Here is a 27491-nt window from a genome sequence, read left to right as displayed (position 1 = left end):
TTTGTTTCATTGCAGCCATTTGCTAAAATCAAAAAAAGTTCATTTTATTTCTCATTAATGTACACTCAGCACCCAATCTTGACAGAAAAAAACAGAAATGTAGAAATTTTTGCAAATTTATTAAAAAAGAAAAACTGAAATATCACATGGTCATAAGTAGTCAGACCCTTTGCTCAGTATTGAGTAGAAGCACCCTTTTGAGCTAGTACAGCCATGAGTCTTCTTGGGAATGATGCAACAAGTTTTTCACACCTGGATTTGGGGATCCTCTGCCATTCTTCCTTGCAGATCCTCTCCAGTTCCATCAGGTTGGATGGTGAACAGCCATTTTCAGGTCTCTCCAGAGATGCTCAATTGGGTTTAGGTCAGGGCTCTGGCTGGGCCAGTCAAGAATGGTCACAGAGTTGTTCCGAAGCCACTCCTTTGTTATTTTAGCTGTGTGCTTAGGGTCATTGTCTTGTTGGAAGGTGAACCTTCGGCCCAGTCTGAGGTCCAGAGCACTCTGGAAGAGGTTTTCTTCCAGGATATCCCTGTACTTGGCCGCATTCATCTTTCCTTCAATTGCAACCAGTCTTCCTGTCCCTGCAGCTGAAAAACACCCCCATAGCATGATGCTGCCACCACCATGTTTCACTGTTGGGATTGTATTGGGCAGGTGATGAGCAGTGCCTGGTTTTCTCCACACATACCGCTTAGAATTAACATCAAAAAGTTCAATCTTGGTCTCAGCAGACCAGAGAATCTTATTTCTCATAGTCTGGGAGTCCTTCATGTGTTTTTTGGCAAACTCTATGCGGGCTTTCATACGCCTTGCACTGAGGAGAGGCTTCCGTCGGGCCACTCTGCCATAAAGCCCCGACTGGTGGAGGGCTGCAGTGATAGTTGACTTTGTGGAACTTTCTCCCTACTGCATCTCTGGAGCTCAGCCACAGTGATCTTTGGGTTCTTCTTTACCTCTCTCACCAAGGCTCTTCTCCCACGATTGCTCAGTTTGGCTGGACGGCCAGGTCTAGGAAGAGTTCTGGTCGTCCCAAACTTCTTCCATTTAAGGATTATGGAGGCCACTGTGCTCTTAGGAACCTTGAGTGCTGCAGAAATTCTTTTGTAACCTTGGCCAGATCTGTGCCTTGCCACAATTCTATCTCTGAGCTCCTTGGGCAGTTCCTTCGACCTCATGATTCTCATTTGCTCTGACATGCACTGTGAGCTGTAAGGTCTTATATAGACAGGTGTGTGCCTTTCCTAATCAAGTCCAATCAGTTTAATTAAACACAGCTGGACTCCAATGAAGGAGTAGAACCATCTCAAGGAGGATCAGAAGAAATGGACAGCATGTGAGTTAAATATGAGTGTCACAGCAAAGGGTCTGAATACATATGACCATGTGATATTTCAGTTTTTCTTTTTTAATAAATTTGCAAAACTTTCTACATTTCTGTTTTTTTCTGTCAAGATGGAGTGCTGAGTGTACATTAATGAGAAATAAAATGAACTTTTTTGATTTTAGCAAATAGCTGCAATGAAACTGAGTGAAAAATTTAAAGGGGTCTGAATACTTTCCGTACCCACTGTATCTCAAACAAAGGTGTATATCTCCAATACAGAAATGACGGGAGCCATTTCTGGACTGTCCATCACAAACACAAGATTCAATCCAAGAGTATGAATCTAAAATGCAGAAAAGAGAGAAGCGCTATCTCAATCCAACCTTAACGATACTACCAGTAACATCGGTGTGTATGTATATTGCGACGTCTACGGGCAGTAGAAGCCACACTGTCAAAATTTCTTGCGAAATTTTCTAGTTTAACTTCATATCTTCATTTTATTTGTTTTAATTTAGGGAGTTTCAATCTTCCATACTTCACAAGAATTACACCCTTTAAAGGGGGCGAAGAGTGTACACATGTAGTACACATCACTTTTGAGAACGAATGAAATGATATTTTAAAATATTTAAAAAACGTACATGATGAAGAGATTCTGATAAAATGAACCATGTAACCTATTTTAATCACTAAAAAAATATAAATATAAAAAATATATATATATATATATATATATACACAAAGTACTTCAAGGTACTAAAAGTATGACCACAATTTCACCTATTTCTCACCAGGAGAAGGCGCGCAATATTCACTGTTATCGATCCCAGCCGCGATCTACGGCACTTTTCAGACAAAGAGAATGTCCACGTGGACAAGCAGAACAAACTACATCGAACTATAGCTTCAGAATATTTCTACTTTTCACTGTTAAAAAGTTAAGCATAAATATTGAAACGCTTCGTACCTTTTAGATGTTTTTCTGGAAGAAAATCGGCCCGAAAAAAATTGAATCCATTTCCTGCATTTGCAGCTGCTCTCTCGCCTTCCTGCTTCAAAACAACTGAGTTTCTACGACCTACTATGACGAATGAATAATAATTTCAGTTTTGGCCAATGGGTTTGACCCATGGGGGCGGATCACAGTTTTCGATTATTTTATTGGCTTAAAATTCAGTCAAACAACTCAAAGAACGAATGACTACAATGCCCAGAGTCTTCCGGGTTCAAATCTGTGGGAATTGCGCAAATCGGCCAATCACAGGCTGAAACTGAAATTCTGACGAAAATTAGGTTTTTATATAGCACAGGCTCTCAAAATGATGCCAAACTGCTGTATTAGATATATTGAACACTATTAGTGATAAAAGAAGTGACATAAATAGTTATATAGTATTTAAAAGTACAATAAAACTGCTTCCAAAATCAGAATTGACGTTGGCTGACCTCAGCTGACCTGTACACCAGCATTGATTTCTCAGGCATACTTCACTCTATCAAAGCCAATTTGTTTTTTAAAAGGACTGCTGACATGTTGTGATATGATTTGAGAGAGTTTAAGCCTTGGTCTGCATCATTTCAAATCAATAAAAGTGATTTTTCTTTCAGGCGAACCTGACATTTTTTTATTTGAGCTGTATGTTATATTCATTCAGCATTAATTAGTAACATATACACTGATATGTACATATATAAAAAAACTATCACAAGTGTTAGTGTTATAATTCCATTGAAATTATTCAAATAGACCTTGTAGTTAGCGAGATAAGCCCCTTTCAGTACAGGTATGACATTTTCGAGCAGAGGTCTCAAAATAGGCTTAGGTTTAAACTTTTAGCTATTTAGATGGACGTGACAGTCAGAGTACAAAGGTTAAAAAAAGCTTGAGGACACTATAATCACTTTATGTTCTTTTTTTTGTTGTATTTGTTTCAATTTAGGTATATTAAAGCTTCAACAGAGAAGCCCCTACTCATTGCTTTTTCTGTGCTCTTTTGGCACATGGGAGTGGTTCAGAAGAGAAGCTGTGACAGGGATTCATGGTCCAGTGCTGTTTGCTGTCATACCCTTAAAAGCCAAGCAAACCTGTAAACCTTGTAAACCTGTGAGATAAAGTGACAGATCACACTGCAATGAACAGAATCTCCAAATGAATCTCTGCTGAGGTAAGACACAGGAAATGCTTAAACAAAGTAGATATTAAGTTTATTTGATCATGTATCAGTAACCATTCTAATGTACTGTACATGTGTGACATTTTATTTTACTTCTACTACCTTTGTTTTATGCTACTTAATACTCCACTACATTTCAGAGGGAAATTGTGCTTTGTACATTACATTACATTTACTCGACTGTAGTTATTGTATACTTTCTTGATTTAAGATTTACATAAAGTTAAAGACATATGACCAGTTTATAAAATCATGCATTTAAAATGTGATGGAAATAAAAGTGTTGTGTGGCTTGATCCGTGATCGGTTCGGCTCACACCTCACGGTTCGGCACACTTCTGAACCGCAGATCAATTGAGTCTTTTTTTTTGTACAGTGTAATCATCATAGTGTGTAAAGTTTTACTGCTGCTGTTCCTTTTCAAGTAACAAGTCCCCAAATATCAATGCAGTGTACAGATGTAAAGCAGTAGTGTGTTCACGTGAACGGAGCACGCCCACTTCAGTAAGAAGATCGTTCCTCTATGAAGAGGAAAAGACTGACCGCTCACTTCATCACGGTGGAGTGGAGATTCATAGTCCGGTGAGAGTCACACAGACAGGTGCTGTAGACACGCCCCCTCTGTGAGAGTCACACAGACACACACCTGGTGCAGGTGCTGACAGAAGCAGTAGAGTGGAAGCTAGACAGGCCCAATAGTAATATCCCATATCCCGTATCAACATATCTCATGTTGCACTTAAACTTAACAGAATTGAGTAGTCTTGAATGTTTTTTTATAATTTATTTATTTAATTTTTTTTCAAAATGGACTTCTTCAATATATTTGTTTTCATGTAAGACTATAGCCCAAAGTTATTTGCTTTGTGTTCTTGAAGTTCTTTAATTAATAAATGGAAAGCAAAGTTATATTTGTCACCTCCCCTTTTCTTTGCTGATCCGAAAAATGATCCGAACCGTGAACCGAACCGTGAGGTTTGTGATCCGTTGCACCCAAGGGCGCACTTTATTTATAGCCTAAGTGGTGCAGAATAGATTTATTTTAAATTTTTTAATTTGTGTTGTCTTTTTTGGCTGCACAACTGAGAAAAGTTTTTTATATATATTTTGGATATAGAATATACTGTTACTGTATATTGGTATTTTAGCAGAACGTTTTTATTCATTTATTTATTATTATTATTTATTTGGTGCAGAATACTGTTTTGTATTTAAACAAAGGTTTTATTACCGTTATGTTTAAATCAGTTCCAAGTTACACAAATGTTAATATATTTTAATAAAGTTTGCCTGTTCAACATAATATCAATTAATTATTTTTATATGGCGGGGGGGGGGGGGGGGGGGCTGGCAGTGTCCCTACCAATGCTGAGACCAAACCTACGCCCTTGGTTGCACCCCTACCCAACAGCAAGATACATTTGAGCATGTATGTTAACACAAAGGATGAAGGTGTACTGAGTTCAGAGCATAAGTACAAGTGCTTAGGCATTTACACAATATACTAAGTAGAAATATATACTAAGTAGACATTTACCATTACAGTATACCACAGATGAGGACTGATCACCAATCATGAAGGCCATCGCTTGTTTAAGAAGGGCGTTCGGCACCCTCCTCCTCTTTCTGGCTGTCTTTGTCTTAATATTTGTGCTACGACACATGGACATTCTGGAGGTGAGAACTTTTAAGTTTTAGTGGGATCAGTTTGAAGGGTGGACCCTGTTTGAAATGTTTGATATTTGTCTGTTTCTGGATAATTTCAAATCCAATGGAGCCTGGCTACAGTAATGGTCTATGTTGCAAGATAATGCAGTTAAATGGTGTTATCACTCTCAATCCTGCATCTCTTCCAGTTAAAGGATAAAGCTGACAGTATTCTATACTTTAGATAACCTACTGGCTTCCCATTCGTTCTTACTGAAGACCTAAATCTTAAGAAATGGGTCGCAAATATATAGTTTATAAAAAGCCATGAGATGCCCCAAAACAGCTGGGCACTAAAGGGAGGACTTTGAGGTTTAATGGCTTGAATTCTCTCATCAGTGGAGTTTGTGAAACGACTAATAGTCCCTTTTCTACCGTTAGTGTGGTTCAATCCATTGTATATGCATTAAAAAAATGCGTCTTTCAGCTATGAAAGTCTTCCACTGTCTTGTTAAACCATTGGGCATGAAACATCCTCTGTAGTGCTTCTTGGCCAAAGACACAACATATCCCAAAATATGAATTTCATTTAAAAAGACCTTGAAAACCTTGAACATTTGAATTCCATGGGTCAATGTTGACAACAGAGTAAGGGCCATGGCGGAAGTTGAGAAGGGTGGAAAACATACATTTAAATCACTTACCAACTCTCCAAAGTCATTCTGAGTTTTGGGGAGGCATAAATCTTCCCCCTTTGCACTTTTGCTGCATTTAGTTAATTATTTGTTGCATCTTTGACACCATCTGTCTCTCTTAACCCTCTGCCAGCTTCTGCCTAAAGTAAAATCCACCTTCATCATGCCGAGAGTCTCCACTCACACTAACATGAATCGCAGCTTCTGCACCTTCCAGTCACTGTCCCCTGAGGACGCTCTGGAGGAAAGTCTCATACTCGAATCAACTGCTTGGCCTGAAACTCCACTTTTGCCAGCTCCTATTTCCCTGGAGCAGACCAGTCATCCAGCTCACAGCAACTTCACCATTCTCCCAGGGAGGAAAGGGGGACAGTGGCATGTAGGGGATCAGCTGGAGGTCATGGTACAAACCTCTGACTTCCAGGGTCGTCCCAAGAAGCATGGGGGGGACTTCCTACTCGCCCGGCTGCACAACCGGAAGCTTGAAGCAGGTGTGGCTGGGCAAGTGGTGGATCATCTGAATGGGAGCTACTCTGCTGTATTCTCTTTACTCTGGTAAGGAGACGCACAGGTTGAGGTACTGAGATCTTTAAAACATTTTTTTTACCAATTGTCTGTGAAGCCTTTAGTTAGTTCAGAGGAGGGTTTAAGTGAATAGACAGTTCTCCAGAGATTATTGTCTGAGATTAATCTGGTTCACGATTTGAAGACGTGAACCTTTATAAGTGTGGCACTTCAAGTAGTATTACTGATATGACTGAACATGATTGGACTTGGTGAAAACTCTTGTTCTCTGTCCAATCAGGTGACTCTGGTTCACCCTGGTGAAGCCATCTCAGTGCTGAACAGGCTGAACGGAGAACAGCCCGACAGGATTTACTTCAAGAGCCTCTTCCGTTCAGGCTCACTCTCTGAAACCACCCTCTGTGATGTCTGCCTAAGGCCAACCAAGCAGCCGCTGTGCAACTACACTGACCTCCGTACAGGTGAGCCGTGGTTCTGCTACAAGCCAAAGAAGCTGAGCTGTGATGCCAGGATCAACCACTACATGGGAGGATCCAAAACAAAGATCCTCAATGCTAATGAGGAGAAGCTCTTTCGAAGGTGAGGGAGCAGAAAGACTGGTATTTTGTGTGACTTCTAAATATGCAGATCCAGTGTTATCTTTGTATCCCCTTGGTGGAATGTTTCAGACGTTTGTATACATGCAGTTAAGATTGAATATAAAGATGTTTTAAAGGTAATGCAAATCAAACAAACCAGTCTGAATCATACTTGTTGACTTCCATTTGGAACATTAGATAGTATTTGCTGTGTTTGTTTTTAAATTGAATTATTGTAAAGTCATTTTATTTTGGATGTAGTCTTTTCTAAACTTTAAGATGGACACTTATTATTTTGTGTCACTTGGAGGCAGCACAACAAGCTATTAACATAAGATCACCTTGTAAAGTAGATATGGCTAAAATGTGAGCAAACACTGGCCTATTTTATACCAGTTGACATGGAGACACATTAGCATTCATTTGGAGTTGTGTCTAATATTTATTCTCATTTTAGCTGTATTTTGGTCTTCACCGACGTCAGAGGGAAATATCTGCCTTAATCTAAATGTGGCACTTTGTTCAACCTGCTAGTCGCTAACATTGCCTGCCTGCTGTTTACTGGTTGTTAGTGCACAATTGACCCTTCACTTAGCCCCGACCCCCGCTGATACTCCGTCAAAATGTCAGAGCTACCATGGAGCCCACACCGTCACTAACTGCACTCACTGAATACATAATATCTAATCTTTCTAGTCAGAGTTGGCCAAATCTACACTTTGATTGACCAGTCTGCGTTGGATTGGCAGAACTAACCAACGGGTCAATTGGTTAATCAGCTTTCCGGCATGAAGCAGCTTGCCTGCTGCATCAATAAAATATGTTGATGAGAACAGTGAGACTCAACCAAAACAGTTTAGTTTGCCGGCCGTAAAACCAAAAATATGAACTGAATGATACTAAAATGTTCTGTAGAAGGTAATCATCATCTCTGGGTTCATCACTGTGAGTGGCACCTTGCACATTACAGTTATTGGACCCATTGCTTATATGAAAATGATATAAATTAGTGCTGCTTTAATTCACAAAATTGATTTTTAGGGGTTACGTTTTTGTGATGTTGAATGAACTTTCAAGCAGTTGTTTCTCTTTTTAGGGCTATATTTTTCCAATTTTAATTTCTTTCAATTATTTCAAATGTTTCGCCTCTTGTATTTATGTTGTTCATGTTGTAGTGTAATTAATTAATGAATTACTATGTGTGCTTTTCTTCAGTGGTGTTAACTTGAAAGTCTCCATTAAGGCTTCAGGACCTGCTAGTGTCACCGTGTTGCCACAACAAGAAGGTAAAGCATTTAAAACTAACTCGAGAGAGTGACGTTTTTTATATAGAACCATTTCTTCTTTATTTCAGTGACAGTGTGAACCCCAGGTGACACGGCAATAACATCATTCTTTATTGTTCCCCATCCCTTGACTTTAGCAGGTCCTTTAATTCTGCTGCTGACTCTTGTGTTGGCTTATTTCCACTATGACTTATCTGTCTGTTGTTATTGTCTGACTACTCAGTATTTTGGCCCTTTTTGTATTAACAAAGTTTATCAATGTCAGACATGGTGAGTGAGGGTCCACTCAAGTTGAGTAGTATAGTGTGTGTGTGTGTGTGTGTGGGGGGGGGGGGGTTTAATCAAGGACATGATATTGTCAACTTAGATAAGGGGCTGAATGGGGATGCAGTCAGTGGACCAATCACTGATTAACCATTCAATGGTTAATCAGTTATTGGTCACTGTTGTTCAGATGTCCTCGTGATGAACTCCTCCTATCCCATCATGTGCTCAAGGCCTTTATAAGTCGTACACAACCAACACTCTGGGTTCTTCCTCCTTCAGACCGCATTGCATTCTGTATGACGATTGAACCTTCTCTGCGCAGAGAATAAATACTTTAAAGACAAACTTGGTTTCTCAATGTTTCTTAATTTCAGTGTCATAGGACTCACTCGGTACTATTGAATAGTTTTTTTCCACCACACTGTTAAAAATTAGAGAATTTTCTTTATGGATCTCTGAAAGAAGGACTTCTATTTAGCACATAATGAGGCAGGATGCTCAGCCTTATATGATATTATTGGGGTTACTTGTGCTAATTTATAATGATAATGAACGTAGTACGCTCATTTGTGCACAGGTGACATTCATCATGCCACGCTGGTCATTTACAGTCATCTGAAGTTAAGAGCGTTTGCTGAATCTGACGTGGCTCCATCGTACGAATCCACCGAACGAAACAAAAGTTCAGATAAGAATATGAAAATGTCGTTGCATGAGGTCCACTGAGAGTAATGGTCAGGAACATTTTCTTTTTTAACTTTTTTCTGGCGTTCTCCTGAAGAGAGATTAACCGTATTCAGCCCAAAAGAGTGCTGGGAGCATGGAGCACTAGGCTAAAAGTTCACGAGAGTTGTTCTTCCTGTTAGCAGTGTTTATAGTCTCTCAGGAGTAAGATGTACTTCAGATGTTTATACAATCTCTTTATAGCTTGGTTTTGTTTTTTTCATGGGATAACCCCACCCTTATTCTTTAACTTCCTCTCAGGTCAGCTAAAGGTGAAGAGCAGCATTGTGACATCTGGACCCTCTGGTTATTACTACCAGGGTGTGTGGCGAGCACTAGGTGGCACCACAGTCCGCGAATTCAGCACTTCTGCCATCAGTCAGTGTCTGAAAGGCAAGGTGGTCCACATGTATGGAGACTCCACCGTCAGGCAGTGGTTTGATTTCCTCAACGCAGCTCTACCAGGTAGCTGATCCACAGGGATTTCTGGCAACAGATGATTGTGTTCCCACTGCTGCTTAACGTGTTCCCCCTGTCATACTTTCAGGTCTTAAGAAGTTTGACCTGCACAGCCCGAAGAAAGCTGGACCTTACATGTCCTTGGACTATGCCAACAACGTGTTGTTGACGTACCGCTTCCACGGCCCTCCAATCCGGATTGTCGTTGTCTCAACTAGCGAGCTTCGTTACATTGCTAATGAGCTAGATGGCTTAATCGGAGGCCCCAACACTGTCGTAGTTTTTGGCATCTGGGCTCACTTCGGCTCTTTCCCCATTGAGATCTACATCAGGAGGCTGCAGAGCATCCGCAGGGCGGTGGTGCGGCTGCTGGACAGGGCTCCAGGCACACTGGTCGTCATCCGGACAGGGAACCCCAAAGATTTAAACCCTTTTGTGTCGCTAACCAACAGCGACTGGTCCTCGCTGCAGTGTAACAAGGTGCTCAGAGCCATCTTCAAAGGACTGAATGTTCATCTGATAGATGCCTGGGAAATGACCCTTGCCCACCATCTGCCACATAACCTCCACCCACCACCTCCCATTATTAAGAATATGGTAAACAATCTATTGTCTTACATGTGTCCTCAAAAAGGCAGCTAGATGTTTGTTTGTTGAGGGAGAGGAGTGGGGGTGCATTTTTTTGTTCAGCAATACTCCAACTAGACTAAATACTTTTTTCTTTTCAACATCAGGCAATGTTGAGTGAACACAAAATAAACGGGACTTGATTGAAAGCGGCTCCAAGCCCACTTGGGTATTAAAAACTGCTGAATGATCACATTTAACACATACAACTTCATGTCCCGTGTCTTGGGATTGTCTCGCAGAATAACAGGAGACGATTGTTTCCTGATAAAACTAATTTTCGATTCGTCACACTGTTTCCATCTGCAGTCTGATATCTGATTTGATTTTTGCTAACCAATCACGAGAGACCAAGGTATCTGCCTGAATCCAACGTAATGTTAAGTCGAAATTGTGTAATTTTGTATTATTGTGAAATTCTCTCTATACAAATATTGTGACACCGCCAGCTTTAGAATTATTATTTGAAAAGTATCTTTCTCCATAAAAACACAGAATGCAAATAAGGAAATAAAAGATTGTGCGTTTGATTTAAAAGTAATTATTCTTGCAACAAGAGGCACAGTTACACAGTCACAAAGAGTCTGTAGAAGTGTGCGCTGCAAAGTTCATTTCACACAGAGTTGTAAAGAGAGTGATCAAGGGTGGGGCCCTGCGTACTGGAACATCCTGTTTCAGGCCGTGCAGGCTGTGGCAGTTAAGAAGCGCTTTATTTGTGTAGACACACAGATACTTAAAGCATACAACATGTGAATGTATACTTGTTATCCAACACATACAACTTCATGACCCGTGTCTTGGGATTGTCTCGCAGAATTGCAGGAGACGATCGTTGCCTGATAAACATAATTTTCAGCTCGTCACACTGTTTCCATCTGCAGTCTGACATCTGATTTGATAACTGTTGTGAAAAAAAAACTTCGTAGAGACAACGGAGAAAGTCAATTTGTAGTTTAGTTAATCAAATGCTTTATTTCAAGCTTAAACGGAGTATTATATTCCGGCAGTTATACGTGCACGGACCTAACAACCAACACCCAACATAGAGTTGAGACATTCGTAAAAAGGCGCTTGTAACAGAGTGCGCTGATGTATTTAAGGTTCTCCTTAGTGGAGCCTCATAGGTCAAAATCATAGATGCAGGCGGAGCTGGGTTTAGAGCAGCGGCCTGGTTGGAGCACTGAGCATTGTCCCGCCCACACCGGCTCACGTCCATTGATTGTTGTCATCTGTCAGTGTGTGTGCATGTTGTCGAGTGCGTAGATGCAATCAGGGCAAGGGCACTGTTCTGCTGTGATTACTAGACAATGTGTTCCTGTTTCTAGTGTGATGTGTGTTGGCCTTTGCCCTGATCACACGTTGATCACAAGGGCTGTATGCTGACAGCCAGTGTATGTTGTGTGTGTGTGTGTGTGTGTGTGTCAGTCATTTCCTCCTTTATGTGCCACTTAATAAACTATCTTTCAAACTTAGAGGCTCTTATTTGCCCTGATGTAATTTCAAACCTTCTACTCAGTGTTTCCCACATTATAGAATAAATGCCTGTTTATATGCTTATATTCGTGTGTGATTGTGTGCTTGGCTGCATATATTTATTTCCATGACAAATCCCCCTTTTCACACCTGCTAGGTGTGAATTTTTTAAATTTCAGAATCGTTTTGAATTTTGAATTTCAGAATCGTTAAATTAGAATCTTAGAATTAGAATCTTTCAAATCAGTTCTCACTTCTTTCAGTGAGCGTGTCGGCGGAGATGCTGGGGCACAGTGTGTCAGGTGGTGCCAGGGCGCACCTGATTTGCCTCTGACCTGGACCGAGTGTGAGGTAACCTCCCTCACTTCGTACGGTCCAGTCCACCTGGGGTCAGTCCACTTGCGTTTGTGAACCTTGACCCTGACCCAGTCCCCTACTTTTAGGGTCTGCTCCTTCTCCTCCGCTGGTTGCTGCTCGTGTGCTTTCGCCACCTGCGTAGAGAGGGCTGAGACCAACAATGTTAATTCACGCATATACTCAGACTTCTCTATCTGAGTGACATCCAGGGATGGCATATGACCTCCATCCCTGGGTGGTCCTGTTATTTTCCTACCGGTCAAGAGTTCGTGCGGGGATAGATGCGTCCCACCCCCTTAGTGGTCCTCATTGCCATGAGTACCAGAGGGAGGGCTTCTACCCATATCATCTTTGTTCCGGCGCATACCTTGGCTATCTTAGCCTTTATCGTCTGATTTGCTCTTTCCACCAGCCCCCGGGACTGTGGATGATAAACTGACCCGAACTTGTGAGTTATACCTAAGCTGGCCTCCACCTCTTGCAACATTTTATTGTTGAAATGTGTTCCGTTGTCGGATCTGATGTGTCTAGGGACTCCATACCTAGGTATGAGTTCTGTTCTTAACCATTTTATCACTGACTTTCCATCTTCCTGTCTGGTGGGAATTGCTTCCACCCACTTCGAGAATCTGTCTACCATTACCAATAAGTATCTCTTTCCCTGTACTACATTATCTGCTCCCATGTCTGTATAGTCTATGCTAATGTCTTGGAAACAGGCTGAGGGAACAGGGTAGGATCCCATTGGAGTTTTATATGGCTTTCGGGAGTTGTGGCTTCCGCAGATGGTGCATTCTTCACAGTATAGTCTTACCATGCTGTCCAGGTGTGGATGCCACCAAAGCGTCGATATATTGATCAATGTCTGTTTCTGTCCTTCGTGTGTCATTCCATGTGCTTCTGGGAGCAATGTTTGGCATAGTTTGGCTGTTGCCACCACTCTTCCGTCGTGGGATCGCCAGATGCCTTCTTTATCTTTCGTCGCCCCCTTTCTTGTCCAGACTGACCATTCATATGGTCCTGCTGCGTTTTGTAGTTCTTTCAGGTGTTTGGTGTCGAGAGTTTCAGATTGTGGTTCCATTTGGAGCACCATTTGTCTTGGTGCGTAGCCTCCTGCTTGTTTTGCTGCTCGATCTGCAGCGTCATTACCTGCACTTATTCTGGTTGCTGTTTTTTCATGTCCTTTGCATTTCATTACTGCTACTGCCTGTGGTAGCTGCACTGCTTCAACGAGTTCTTGGATAAATAGAGTTCTTGCTGCCTGATGTTTGATGGGCGTGTTGTTTGACGTTGTGAAACCTCTTCTCTGCCACATAGGTGCGTCTATGTGTAGTGCTCCGTGTGCATAGGCAGAGTCAGTGAATATGTTTACCCTTTTTCCCGCTGATAGCTTGAGTGCTTCTGTCAGTCCTTTTACCTCAGCCATTTGTGCTGATGCTGGCTGGGGGATTACTGCTGACGTCAAGGTGAGATGTGTCCCGTCTGGGAACTGCTGTACTACTGCGAATGACGCTTGATTTTTTCCATCATCTCCCTTGTAGCAACATCCATCGGTGTAGAGCCACATTTCTGCTGTCATGTTGGGCATGTTTTCCAGATCTGGTCGGAGCTTGCTTTCTTTGACTGCCAGTTCTTCACATGAATGTGGTGTTCCTTTGCCAAAATTTCCTGCCATATTTCTGTCTGTTAAGACAAAGGTGATGTGTGGTTGGGTGCAGACACGTTGCATTTTTGTTTTTCTGGCCATGCTGAAGGTGAATTCTTTGCTCGTCAGGAATGCTGCGACACCGTGTTCTGTATGAATCTCGAGCGGGTGGCACATTACAACATGTGCTGTCTTTTGTATGGCTTTTGCCACTGCTGCAATGTACCTGGCGCATGTTGTTTGGCCTGTTTCAACAGAATCAAGTTTTGATGAGTGGTATAGCAGCACATTCCTCTCTCCCCCTTTTTTCTGATACAACACTGCGTTGAGAAGCGAGTGTTGTTCAGAAACATCCAGGTGGAACGGCAGCGTGTAGTCAGGAGACATTAGTGCTGCTGCTTGGGAGAGTACTTGCTTCATGTCTGTGAACGCCTGTTCAGCCTCTGTTGTCCGTGGCAACGCGGCAGTGAGGTTGCGAGCGCCTACCTCACTTATGATTGCGCGTAGAGGTTGAGTTCTGTTGGAGTAGTCTGGGATGTGAGAACGGCTGTACCCAGTCAGGCCCAGAAATGACAGCATGTCAGAGACTGTGAGGGGTTTGGCATGGTGTAGGATGGATTCCCTGTGTGCCGGTGAGACCCCAAGACCGGAGGCAGAGACTAGTCTGCCTAGGAAAACAACTTCTCTTCTGCACGCCTGTACTTTCTCCTTCTTAATTTTGTAACCTTTCAGGTGTAGCAGGGCCAGGAGCCGCTCGGTGGCAGTCAAACAGAGGGCAGCCGTTTCGGCGGCGAGAAGCAAATCATCAACATATTGGATGAGAACGACGCCAGGTGGCCATGTCATTTCCAGGAGATGAGTTTTCAGGGCTCTGTTGAAGATGCCTGGAGAGTCCCTGTATCCCTGTGGTAGCCTGCTGTAGGTGTACTGTTGACCATTGAAGGTGAAGGCAAACAGTGGCTGTGATGCTACGTTTAGTGGGATACTGAAGAACGCATTTGCAAGGTCAAGGACAGTGAAGTAAGTCATGGCCGGACTAAGGCTCGTGAGTGCCAGGTGGGGGTCAGGTACCGGATGTACATCCGGCACTGTGATGTCGTTCAGTGGGCGAAAGTCTTGGACCATTCGCCAGCCTTTACCTCCAGCTTTCGGTACTGGTAGTATGGGGGTGTTCCAGTTCGATTTACACTTGTAAATGACCCCTGCTTCTAGTAGACCAGCTACTGTGGGAGCAATTCCTTCCAGCTGTGCCTCAGTCAGGTGGTATTGTCGCCTGTACAGGGGAGGAGCTGTTGGGTCATGGAGGCTGACAGAGATAGGACTGGTGTCCAGCTGGCCAACATCATAGGCAGATGAGGTCCAGATGGCCGGATTGACAGTGCTGAGGCAGGCTGCAGCACCAGGATGGTCAGTGCATGGCAGGCCGTGGTGCCTGGGCAAGGGAAGATGTTCAGGTAGTGTAGTCTCTGTTGTGTGAGGTGCAGTGAAGCACCACATGTCTTCTTCCTTTGCTTTGAGTAGATCAGGCTGGGACGTTGGCTCCCATGTGAGGGAGGCTGCTCTCTTGACCATCGGTCCCAGTCCTCTAGCCTCTTGACCAAATCCGACCGCCAGAGTGACATGTGGGACGGAGTTGGGTGCCAGATTATACCAACGAGCAAGCCAGGGGTCGAGCAGCACCTTCGCTGCTACCCCCTCTTTTCCACAATAGATGCCTTTACAGATTATTGAGGGGCGGAGGTGTGACATGTTCACGTCCCAATCGTCCGTGTATGGGTCATCAGGGTCTGGGGCGACATTCATGGTGCAGTGGACATGGTCCAGTGGCATCTTGTAGGGATGAATGGCAAAGATGCGTGGCTTGAGTATGTTGAAAGCATACTGTATGGCTGGTGTCTGAGGGCCCGACTGTATGAGTCTTAGCCAATAGACCTCCTCATCTTGCATCAGGGGCGCTGGTCGCAGTGACAGCAGTCGGACAGGATTAGCAGCAGTGGGTGTGGGAGTCCGTGTTGACACATGGACTCCATCATTGTCCATATAAATTGTGAGGCCGAACCTGCACATCAGGTCACGGCCTAGGAGGTTAACAGGGCAGGTGGGGGCAAGCAGGAAAGAATGTTGTAGCTTCTGGTTTTGGTAGGACACTTCGAGTGGAACAGACATGTTCTGTAGGACAGGGCGACCCGTGACTCCCACCACCGCTAGGGTCTTGCCTGATTGCATCTGACTTGTGGTTATACAGGAATACGTTGCACCTGAGTCTGCTAACATGACGTGTGCGACACTGTTGATAGTGAAGGTTAGCAGGGGCTCACTGGTGATGTCAAAATGTGCAGTTCCTGTTTGCGATGGAGGGGAGTGTCAGTACTGGGATGGGTCCTGTTGGTCCCCATACCAGTCTTGGGCATAAGCCTGGTTGCTAGGAGCAGGCCATGACTGTTGGGCGGGTCCAGGTGTTGGTGGGTGTGGCTGTGGGCCAAACCCTCCTCTTCCAATGCGGTGATTCTCTGTTTTAGTTGGTGCAGTTGCTGTGCATGCCGTATCACCTGTTGTTCCGGTGCACTGTAGTCGATGTCCAGATATCCTCCTTTCACTTCTCTTATAGGAGCCATCGTTGCTGGTGCAGGTGCAGGAGGTGCTGTGAACGGGTTGAATGGGGAGTATAGTGGTGGTGCTGTTGGTACTGTGTCTCCATCTTGTGGCAGTGCAGGGTATATGCCTGTTGTTTTTTCTGTTTCCTGTTTCTGCTTTCCGGTGTCATAGCGCATAACAGTGAGAATGATGTCAGCCAGTCTCGTTTCTTCCTCTCTTTCTTCTTTCGCTGCCTTCGCAGGACGTTTCTTGAAGGGGCCCTTCACAGTGTTGGCTTCCTCTTCTTCAGCCTCTATAGCTTCCTGTTGCTTCCGGCGTACATCGCGGACTATCTGTTTCAGTTCCTCATTTGTTGATGCACGTTCACGGTGTATCCAGCCTTTTCCTCCCCATCTTTCTAACAATCTTCTGACTACTTCCCCATCTCCCTTCTTATGTCTCTTTTCTTGATCCTTTACTCTGTCCCTCAGCTCTTCTGTACAACTCGCTTTATCTTTCATTTTTCTTCCAACAACTTGCTTTAGTACACACTATTCCTACTGCGAACAAAATCAAAATTTCTAGCACTGCGATAAATGTCGTATATCAGCTAAACTTTGACCTATTTTCTAATTTTATTATTCTTGTGGTTATGACATGTGGAGTGATGGGTGCAAGGCTTGTGTCTGATGCTTGTTCGATGTCTAAGAGGTGGAGCTCAAATTTGGCAAAGTCTTTTTCCCAAGTCTGTCTTGCGTACCTTTTTAAATTATAAATTCTACAATTACAACCTATGCGGATCGTTTTTACGTTATTGTAAATTTATCTTTCTATTCTACAACAAACACTGCCTAAATTATAAATTCCACAATAACAACCTATGGATCGTTTTTACGTTATTGTCAATCAATCAATTTGGTCCCTTGAGGAATTGTTGTGAAAGAGTTACTCCTAAATTATTTATTCCTAAATTATAAATTCTACAATTACAACCTATGCGGATCGTTTTTACGTTATTGTAAATTTATCTTTCTATTCTACAACAAACACTGCCTAAATTATAAATTCCACAATAACAACCTATGGATCGTTTTTACGTTATTGTCAATCAATCAATTTGGTCCCTTGAGGAATTGTTGTGAAAGAGTTACTCCTAAATTATTTATTCCTAAATTATAAATTCTACAATTACAACCTATGCGGATCGTTTTTACGTTATTGTAAATTTATCTTTCTATTCTACAACAAACACTGCCTAAATTATAAATTCCACAATTACAACCTATGGATCGTTTTTACGTTATTGTCAATCAATCAATTTGGTCCCTTGAGGAATTGTTGTGAAAGAGTTACTCCTAAATTATTTATTCCTAAATTATAAATTCTACAATTACAACCTATGCGGATCGTTTTTACGTTATTGTAAATTTATCTTTCTATTCTACAACAAACACTGCCTAAATTATAAATTCCACAATAACAACCTATGGATCGTTTTTACGTTATTGTCAATCAATCAATTTGGTCCCTTGAGGAATTGTTGTGAAAGAGTTACTCCTAAATTATTTCTTGAACGACTCAACAGGTCGTGAACAATCTCTCACTTCACGTATTTAAATATGATTCGGCGATCATAACAACCCTATCCCAACTGCTTGCAACAATAACAATCTCTCACTTCACGTATTTAAATATGATTCGGCGATCATAACAACCCTATCCCAACTGCTTGCAACAACAACAATCTCTCACTTCACGTATTTAAATATGATTCGGCGATCATAACAACCCTCTAAAACCTATTTAAATATGATTCGGCGATCATAACAACCCTTTAAAACTTCGTTTGCAACAATTCGTCAATTCTGTTAGACCCATTCACTCATGTGTACATACTATGGCAATTCATTTATTGAAATACAATACTCCGTTAATTATTCAAACTTATTTCAATTCAAGTCATTTATCAATTCGTAACAATTTAGACTAAGTTATTCATACTCACACTCAGTACTCCTGATCACAATTTAGTTTTATCTATCGACATTTATACACATAGTTTGGTCCGGTCTCTACTGATATGAGGTATGGTAGAGCTCTGGGTGAACACAGACGGCTACAATATGTATTTCCTGATTCAACACAGCTGACAGTCTCGTGGGGAGGGGAGGGGGGAGCTGCGCTCATGTGATTGGTTGAAAATGAGGCTGACATCTGATTGGCTACAGAGAGGTCTATGTTGAAAAAAACGCATTTGTGAATCCAGCGACGGCAGGACAGTCTCAAAAATCCGTAAATGAATGTGAAGCGATTTGCAAATAAATGCAGTGCGATCCACAAATAAATACATACAAATCCACAAACAAATACATACAAATCCACAAACAAATACTTACAAATGCAGAAATATATTTGTGATTTCTTTTTTACATTTATATAAATCGTAATTTATTTATTTGTGCATTGGAATGTATTTGTGAATTGTTCTGCGTGCATTTGTAAATCGAATATATTTGTAAATCCTTCTGTGTGCATTTGTAAATCGAATATATTTGCGAATTGTTCTGTGCGCATTTGTGAATCTTTCTGTTTGCATTTGCGAGTCTTTCTGTGTGCATTTGCAATTATTGAGACTGATCTGACCCCATATGGTGGAGGACTCAGACGCAGACCAGGCAGAGTAGCTTGCAACAGATATTTAATTACACAAAATCAATACAGGACACAGCAGGGGATCCACGGACGAGACAAGAGGACAAATCCAGCAGAACCGAAACAGGGCAGGCAGACAGGGAAACCGGGACCAGGACGAGCAAAACGGGCGGGAGACATGAAGCAATGATCTGGCAGGGAGTGACTGCGGGGCAGGAGTTTATGTAGAGGTTTGAACAGGTGAGGGGAGTTGTGCTGATGAGGGGGAAGTGCTTGATTAATACCCAGTGAGCATTTTTACGTTTAAAAGACGTTTAAAGACGTCTACGCCCACCGTTGAAAAGACGTTCAGAATTGGTTCAAAAGTGAAAGTTTTTTCGCCGACTATTCATAGACGGTGATTGAACGTTCACGCTTAGACCAGATTTCAACGGGATTTGCAATACTACAATTTAAGACGTTCAGACCCGATTTCAACGCGATTTAAACCAAATATCAACGTTGAAATCCGGGTTAGTGCTCACTGGGATGATCAGAGGCAGGTGAAGGGAACTAGGCTGAGGGAGTGACTGATAGGTAGAGTGAGGAGGGTGTGGAGCTACACACAGAACACAGAGGCAAAGCCTAATCGTGACACTTTTGTTCATAGCAGTACTTTTAAAACAAGAGTGCGCAATACACTACTTTTGAATTCATTAATGAACTTTGCCATAACAATGCAATTAATCGCGATTACAAATGGTAATTGTTGCCCAGCACTACTAATAATTACATAAAGGAGGAAAGCACTTTATTTATAGCCTAAGTGGTGCAGAATAGATTTATTTTAAATTTTTTAATTTGTGTTGTATTTTTTGGCTGCACAACTGAGAAAAGTTTTTTATATATAATTTGGATATAGAATATACTGTTACTGTATATTGGTATTTTAGCAGAACGTTTTTATTCATTTATTTATTATTATTATTTATTTGGTGCAGAATACTGTTTTGTATTTAAACTAAGGTTTTATTACCGTTATGTTTAAATCAGTTCCAAGTTACACAAATGTTAATATATTTTAATAAAGTTTGCCTGTTCAAAATAATATCAATTAATTATTTTGATATGGCGGGGGGGGGGGGGGGGGCTGGCAGTGTCCCTACCAATGCTGAGACCAAACCTACGCCCTTGGTTGCACCCCTACCCAACAGCAAGATACATTTGAGCATGTATGTTAACACAAAGGATGAAGGTGTACTGAGTTCAGAGCATAAGTACAAGTGCTTAGGCATTTACACAATATACTAAGTAGAAATATATACTAAGTAGACATTTACCATTACAGTACCCACAGATGAGGACTGATCACCAATCATGAAGGCCATCGCTTGTTTAAGAAGGGCGTTCGGCACCCTCCTCCTCTTTCTGGCTGTCTTTGTCTTAATATTTGTGCTACGACACATGGACAATCTGGAGGTGAGAACTTTTAAGTTTTAGTGGGATCAGTTTGAAGGGTGGACCCTGTTTGAAATGTTTGATATTTGTCTGTTTCTGGATAATTTCAAATCCAATGGAGCCTGGCTACAGTAATGGTCTATGTTGCAAGATAATGCAGTTAAATGGTGTTATCACTCTCAATCCTGCATCTCTTCCAGTTAAAGGATAAAGCTGACAGTATTCTATACTTTAGATAACCTACTGGCTTCCCATTCGTTCTTACTGAAGACCTAAATCTTAAGAAATGGGTCGCAAATATATAGTTTATAAAAAGCCATGAGATGCCCCAAAACAGCTGGGCACTAAAGGGAGGACTTTGAGGTTTAATGGCTTGAATTCTCTCATCAGTGGAGTTTGTGAAACGACTAATAGTCCCTTTTCTACCGTTAGTGTGGTTCAATCCATTGTATATGCATTAAAAAAATGCGTCTTTCAGCTATGAAAGTCTTCCACTGTCTTGTTAAACCATTGGGCATGAAACATCCTCTGTAGTGCTTCTTGGCCAAAGACACAACATATCCCAAAATATGAATTTCATTTAAAAAGACCTTGAAAACCTTGAACATTTGAATTCCATGGGTCAATGTTGACAACAGAGTAAGGGCCATGGCGGAAGTTGAGAAGGGTGGAAAACATACATTTAAATCACTTACCAACTCTCCAAAGTCATTCTGAGTTTTGGGGAGGCATAAATCTTCCCCCTTTGCACTTTTGCTGCATTTAGTTAATTATTTGTTGCATCTTTGACACCATCTGTCTCTCTTAACCCTCTGCCAGCTTCTGCCTAAAGTAAAATCCACCTTCATCATGCCGAGAGTCTCCACTCACACTAACATGAATCGCAGCTTCTGCACCTTCCAGTCACTGTCCCCTGAGGACGCTCTGGAGGAAAGTCTCATACTCGAATCAACTGCTTGGCCTGAAACTCCACTTTTGCCAGCTCCTATTTCCCTGGAGCAGACCAGTCATCCAGCTCACAGCAACTTCACCATTCTCCCAGGGAGGAAAGGGGGACAGTGGCATGTAGGGGATCAGCTGGAGGTCATGGTACAAACCTCTGACTTCCAGGGTCGTCCCAAGAAGCATGGGGGGGACTTCCTACTCGCCCGGCTGCACAACCGGAAGCTTGAAGCAGGTGTGGCTGGGCAAGTGGTGGATCATCTGAATGGGAGCTACTCTGCTGTATTCTCTTTACTCTGGGAAGGAGACGCACAGGTTGAGGTACTGAGATCTTTAAAACATTTTTTTTACCAATTGTCTGTGAAGCCTTTAGTTAGTTCAGAGGAGGGTTTAAGTGAATAGACAATTCTCCAGAGATTATTGTCTGAGATTAATCTGGTTCACGATTTGAAGACGTGAACCTTTATAAGTGTGGCACTTCAAGTAGTATTACTGATATGACTGAACATGATTGGACTTGGTGAAAACTCTTGTTCTCTGTCCAATCAGGTGACTCTGGTTCACCCTGGTGAGGCCATCTCAGTGCTGAACAGGCTGAACAGAGAACAGCCCGACAGGATTTACTTCAAGAGCCTCTTCCGTTCAGGCTCACTCTCTGAAACCACCCTCTGTAATGTCTGCCTAAGGCCAACCAAGCAGCCGCTGTGCAACTACACTGACCTCCGTACAGGTGAGCCGTGGTTCTGCTACAAGCCAAAGAAGCTGAGCTGTGATGCCAGGATCAACCACTACATGGGAGGATCCAAAACAAAAATCCTCAATGCTAATGAGGAGAAGCTCTTTCAAAGGTGAGGGAACAGAGAGACTGGTATTTTGTGTGACTTCTAAATATGCAGATCCAGTGTTATCTTTGTATCCCCTTGGTGGAATGTTTCAGACGTTTGTATACATGCAGTTAAGATTGAATATAAAGATGTTTTAAAGGTAATGCAAATCAAACAAACCAGTCTGAATCATACTTGTTGACTTCCATTTGGAACATTAGATAGTATTTGCTGTGTTTGATTTTAAATTGAATTATTGTAAAGTCATTTTATTTTGGATGTAGTCTTTTCTAAACTTTAAGATGGACACTTATTATTTTGTGTCACTTGGGGGCAGCACAACAAGCTATTAACATAAGATCACCTTGTAAAGTAGATATGGCTAAAATGTGAGCAAACACTGGCCTATTTTATACCAGTTGACATGGAGACACATTAGCATTCATTTGGAGTTGTGTCTAATATTTATTCTCATTTTAGCTGTATTTTGGTCTTCACCGACGTCAGAGGGAAATATCTGCCTTAATCTAAATGTGGCGCTTTGTTCAACCTGCTAGTTGCTAACATTGCCTGCCTGCTGTTTAGTGGTTGTTAGTGCACAATTGACCCTTCACTTAGCCCCGACCCCCGCTGATACTCCGTCAAAATGTCAGAGCTACCATGGAGCCCACACCGTCACTAACTGCACTCACTGAATACATAATATCTAATCTTTCTAGTCAGAGTTGGCCAAATCTACACTTTAATTGACCAGTCTGCGTTGGATTGGCAGAACTAACCAACGGGTCAATTGGTTAATCAGCTTTCCGGCATGAAGCAGCTGCCTGCTGCATCAATAAAATATGTTGATGAGAACAGTGAGACTCAACCAAAACAGTTTAGTTTGCCGGCCGTAAAACCAAAAATATGAACTGAATGATACTAAAATGTTCTGTAGAAGGTAATCATCATCTCTGGGTTCATCACTGTGAGTGGCACCTTGCACATTACAGTTATTGGACCCATTGCTTATATGAAAATGATATAAATTAGTGCTGCTTTAATTCACAAAATTGATTTTTAGGGGTTAAGTTTTTGTGATGTTGAATGAACTTTCAAGCAGTTGTTTCTCTTTTTAGGGCTATATTTTTCTAATTTTAATTTCTTTCAATTATTTCAAATGTTTCGCCTCTCTTGTATTTATGTTGTTAATGTTGTAGTGTAATTAATTAATGAATTACTATGTGTGCTTTTCTTTAGGGGTGTTAACTTGAAAGTCTCCATTAAGGCTTCAGGACCTGCTAGTCTCACCGTGTTGCCACAACAAGAAGGTAAAGCATTTAAAACTAACTCGAGAGAGTGACGTTTTTTATATGGAACCATTTCTTCTTTATTTCAGTGACAGTGTGAACCCCAGGTGACACGGCAATAACATCATTCTTTATTGTTCCCCATCCCTTGACTTTAGCAGGTCCTTTAATTCTGCTGCTGACTCTTGTGTTGGCTAATTTCCACTATGACTTATCTGTCTGTTGTTATTGTCTGACTACTCAGTATTTTGGCCCTTTTTGTATTAACAAAGTTAATCAATGTCAGACATGGTGAGTGAGGGTCCACTCAAGTTGAGTAGTATAGTGTGTGTGTGTGTGTGTGGGGGGGGGGGTTTAATCAAGGACATGATATTGTCAACTTAGATAAGGGGCTGAATGGGGATGCAGTCAGTGGACCAATCACTGATTAACCATTCAATGGTTAATCAGTGAAAGGTCAGTGTTGTTCAGATGTCCTCGTGATGAACTCCTCCTATCCCATCATGTGCTCAAGGCCTTTATAAGTCGTACACAACCAACACTCTGGGTTCTTCCTCCTTCAGACCGCATTGCATTCTGTATGACGATTGAACCTTCTCTGCGCAGAGAATAAATACTTTAAAGACAAACTTGGTTTCTCAATGTTTCTTAATTTCAGTGTCATAGGACTCACTCGGTACTATTGAATAGTTTTTTTCCACCACACTGTTAAAAATTAGAGAATTTTCTTTATGGATCTCTGAAAGAAGGACTTCTATTTAGGACATAATGAGGCGGGATGCTCAGCCTTATATGATATTATTGGGGTTACTTGTGCTAATTTATAATGATAATGAACGTAGTACGCTCATTTGTGCACAGGTGACATTCATCATGCCACGCTGGTCATTTACAGTCATCTGAAGTTAAGAGCGTTTGCTGAATCTGACGTGGCTCCATCGTACGAATCCACCGAACGAAACAAAAGTTCAGATAAGAATATGAAAATGTCGTTGCATGAGGTCCACTGAGAGTAATGGTCAGGAACATTTTCTTTTTTAACTTTTTTCTGGCGTTCTCCTGAAGAGAGATTAACCGTATTCAGCCCAAAAGAGTGCTGGGAGCATGGAGCACTAGGCTAAAAGTTCACGAGAGTTGTTCTTCTTGTTAGCAGTGTTTATAGTCTCTCAGGAGTAAGATGTACTTCAGATGTTTATACAATCTCTTTATAGCTTGGTTTTGTTTTTTCATGGGATAACCCCACCCTTATTCTTTAACTTCCTCTCAGGTCAGCTAAAGGTGAAGAGCAGCACTGTGACGTCTGGACCCTCTGGTTATTACTACCAGGGTGTGTGGCGAGCACTAGGTGGCACCACAGTCCACGAATTCAATGCGTCTGCCATCAGTCAGTGTCTGAAAGGCAAGGTGGTCCACATGTATGGAGACTCCACCGTCAGGCAGTGGTTTGATTTCCTCAACGCAGCTCTACCAGGTAGCTGATCCACAGGGATTTCTGGCATCAGATGATTTTGTTCCCACCGCTGCTTAACGTGTTCCCCCTGTCATACTTTCAGGTCTTAAGAAGTTTAACCTGCACAGCCCGATGCAAGCTGGACCTTACATGTCCTTGGACTTTGCCAACAACGTGTTGTTGAAGTACCGCTTCCACGGCCCTCCAATCCGGATTGTCGTTGTCTCAACTAGCGAGCTTCGTTACATTGCTAATGAGCTAGATGGCTTAATCGGAGGCCCCAACACTGTCGTAGTTTTTGGCATCTGGGCTCACTTCGGCTCTTTCCCCATGGAGAGCTACATCAGGAGGCTGCAGAGCATCCGCAGGGCGGTGGTGCGGCTGCTGGACAGGGCTCCAGGCACACTGGTCGTCATCCGGACAGGGAACCCCAAAGGTTTAAACCTTTTTATTTCGCTAACCAACAGCGACTGGTCCTCGCTGCAGTGTAACAAGGTGCTCAGAGCCATCTTCAAAGGACTGAATGTTCATCTGATAGATGCCTGGGAAATGACCCTTGCCCACCATCTGCCACATAACCTCCACCCACCACCTCCCATTATTAAGAATATGGTAAACAATCTATTGTCTTACATATGTCCTCAAAAAGGCAGCTAGATGTTTGTTTGTTGAGGGAGAGGAGTGGGGGTGCATTTTTTTGTTCAGCAATACTCCAACTAGACTAAATACTTTTTTCTTTTCAACATCAGGCAATGTTGAGTGAACACAAAATAAACGGGACTTGATTGAAAGCGGCTCCAAGCCCACTTGGGTATTAAAAACTGCTGAATGATCACATTTATCACATACAACTTCATGTCCCGTGTCTTGGGATTGTCTCGCAGAATTGCAGGAGACGATTGTTGCCTGATAAAACTAATTTTCGATTCGTCACACTCTGTTTCCATCTGCAGTCTGACATCTGATTTGATTTTTGCTAACCAATCACGAGAGACCAAGGTATCTGCCTGAATCCAACGTAATGTTAAGTCGAAATTGTGTAATTTTGTATTATTGTGAAATTCTCTCCATACAAATATTGTGACACCGCCAGCTTTAGAATTATTATTTGAAAAGTATCTTTCTCCATAAAAACACAGAATGCAAATAAGGAAATAAAAGATTGTGCGTTTGATTTAAAAGTAATTATTCTTGCAACAAGAGGCACAGTTACACAGAGTCACAAAGAGTCTGTAGAAGTGTGCGCTGCAAAGTTCATTTCACACAGAGTTGTAAAGAGAGTGATCAAGGGTGGGGCCCTGCGTACTGGAACATCCTGTTTCAGGCCGTGCAGGCTGTGGCAGTTAAGAAGCGCTTTATTTGTGTAGACACACAGATACTTAAAGCATACAACATGTGAATGTATACTTGTTATCCAACACATACAACTTCATGTCCCGTGTCTTGGGATTGTCTCGCAGAATTGCAGGAGACGATCGTTGCCTGATAAACATAATTTTCAGCTCGTCACACTCTGTTTCCATCTGCAGTCTGATATCTGATTTGATTTTTGCTAACCAATCACGAGAGACCAAATTTTCCGCCTGAATCTAACGTAATGTTAATTAAGTCGAAATCAGTCCTCGGGTGGACACAAGCACTTTTTAGGGGGGGTCAATTTGTTGATAACTTCTAAATAAATGCAAAATAATAGTAACAGTAGCACTGTGCACATCTTAAATACACACCAACACAGGAAGATAAATTAAAATGAGTCAATATGTCGATCGCGTTACTTTGTTTCAGTACAGTGGTGTCTAGAAAGTTGCTTCAATTATTTGTGTGAACGGGTATCCTGGCTTTCAGTTTAAGTTTGAATTTAATGAGTTTGGATGCAAGGATGCACTGTCGACACTTTCCCCTGTAATGCCATGGATATACTGTCATCACCTGAAGTCTTCATGATGTGCATGAACCTTTGTAGGAGGCTTGATCTCCTCAGACTACGAGTGCAGGATCTCCTGGGGTCTGGCACTTACATGGAGAGGTCACCCAATGCAATAAGTTAGCCGCATGGCTTTTAAAGTCCTCTTCAGATACATAGTGAGATGAAGAAAATGGACCAAATATTTGTCAGAACAAGAAACTTGGCTGGCCCTCTTCAACCTCACACAGGTTTTTTTACTCTGTTCAGTGTTGATGCTCATTATCTTTTAAGAAGACCGGTCCTCTTCAAACAGGATGCTACTTCATCTGTGCAAATTATTATGGTTGACACGTGTGACGGACAACGCTGTTGGCGTGTTGCACGGTTGTTTTGATGTATTTTGTTTTAGTTTTTTCTCTTATTTATCTATTTATAATCAGCTGTAATAATTATGCAACAACAATTTCTTTAAAACCCTCCTGTTACCTTCAAATTGACTATCATCTTTTATCCTTGGGGTCAATTTGTCAAAAAATAACTTAATTACAACCTGCTAACATAACTAACTACACTATTACATTTCAGAGCTATTCACATAACTGTTTTAAAACAACCGACTCCAGATTTGATACA

General features: G+C 41.9%; 2 protein-coding genes across 4 annotated transcripts; both read left to right on the top strand.

Moving 5' to 3' along the window:
• The first annotated feature begins 3442 nt into the window (after positions 1 to 3442).
• On the top strand, positions 3443 to 10678 carry LOC306713993 (NXPE family member 3-like). Its single transcript, XM_079183874.1, is given in 8 exon segments — positions 3443 to 3493; positions 5048 to 5179; positions 5978 to 6400; positions 6404 to 6421; positions 6650 to 6948; positions 8163 to 8233; positions 9485 to 9688; positions 9771 to 10678. Coding segments are annotated over 7 exon segments (1671 nt in total). The 5' UTR covers positions 3443 to 3493; positions 5048 to 5077; the 3' UTR covers positions 10325 to 10678.
• A 2827-nt stretch (positions 10679 to 13505) lies between these two features.
• Positions 13506 to 26114, top strand: LOC306713736 (NXPE family member 3-like). 3 transcript variants are annotated; one of them, XM_079183550.1, is made up of 7 exons: positions 13506 to 13605; positions 20338 to 20468; positions 21267 to 21710; positions 21939 to 22237; positions 23453 to 23523; positions 24770 to 24973; positions 25056 to 26114. In XM_079183550.1, the coding sequence occupies exons 2-7, from the start codon at positions 20367 to 20369 to the stop codon at positions 25607 to 25609; spliced, it is 1674 nt and encodes a 557-aa protein (XP_079039676.1). In that variant the 5' UTR covers positions 13506 to 13605; positions 20338 to 20366; the 3' UTR covers positions 25610 to 26114. The 3 variants fall into 3 exon arrangements, with proteins under 3 accessions (XP_079039676.1, XP_079039678.1, XP_079039677.1); XM_079183551.1 differs by lacking the exon at positions 13506 to 13605 and adding an exon at positions 18817 to 19250; XM_079183552.1 differs by lacking the exon at positions 20338 to 20468 and having other exon boundaries at positions 13512 to 13605.
• Positions 26115 to 27491: the final 1377 nt, after the last annotated feature.

This window comes from Pholis gunnellus, assembly GCF_910591455.1.
Source record: "Pholis gunnellus genome assembly, chromosome: 22".
Classification (NCBI taxonomy): Eukaryota; Metazoa; Chordata; class Actinopteri; order Perciformes; family Pholidae; genus Pholis; species Pholis gunnellus.
The sequence above is the reverse complement of the archived record's forward strand: the minus strand, read 5'-3'. Positions and strand labels throughout refer to the sequence as shown.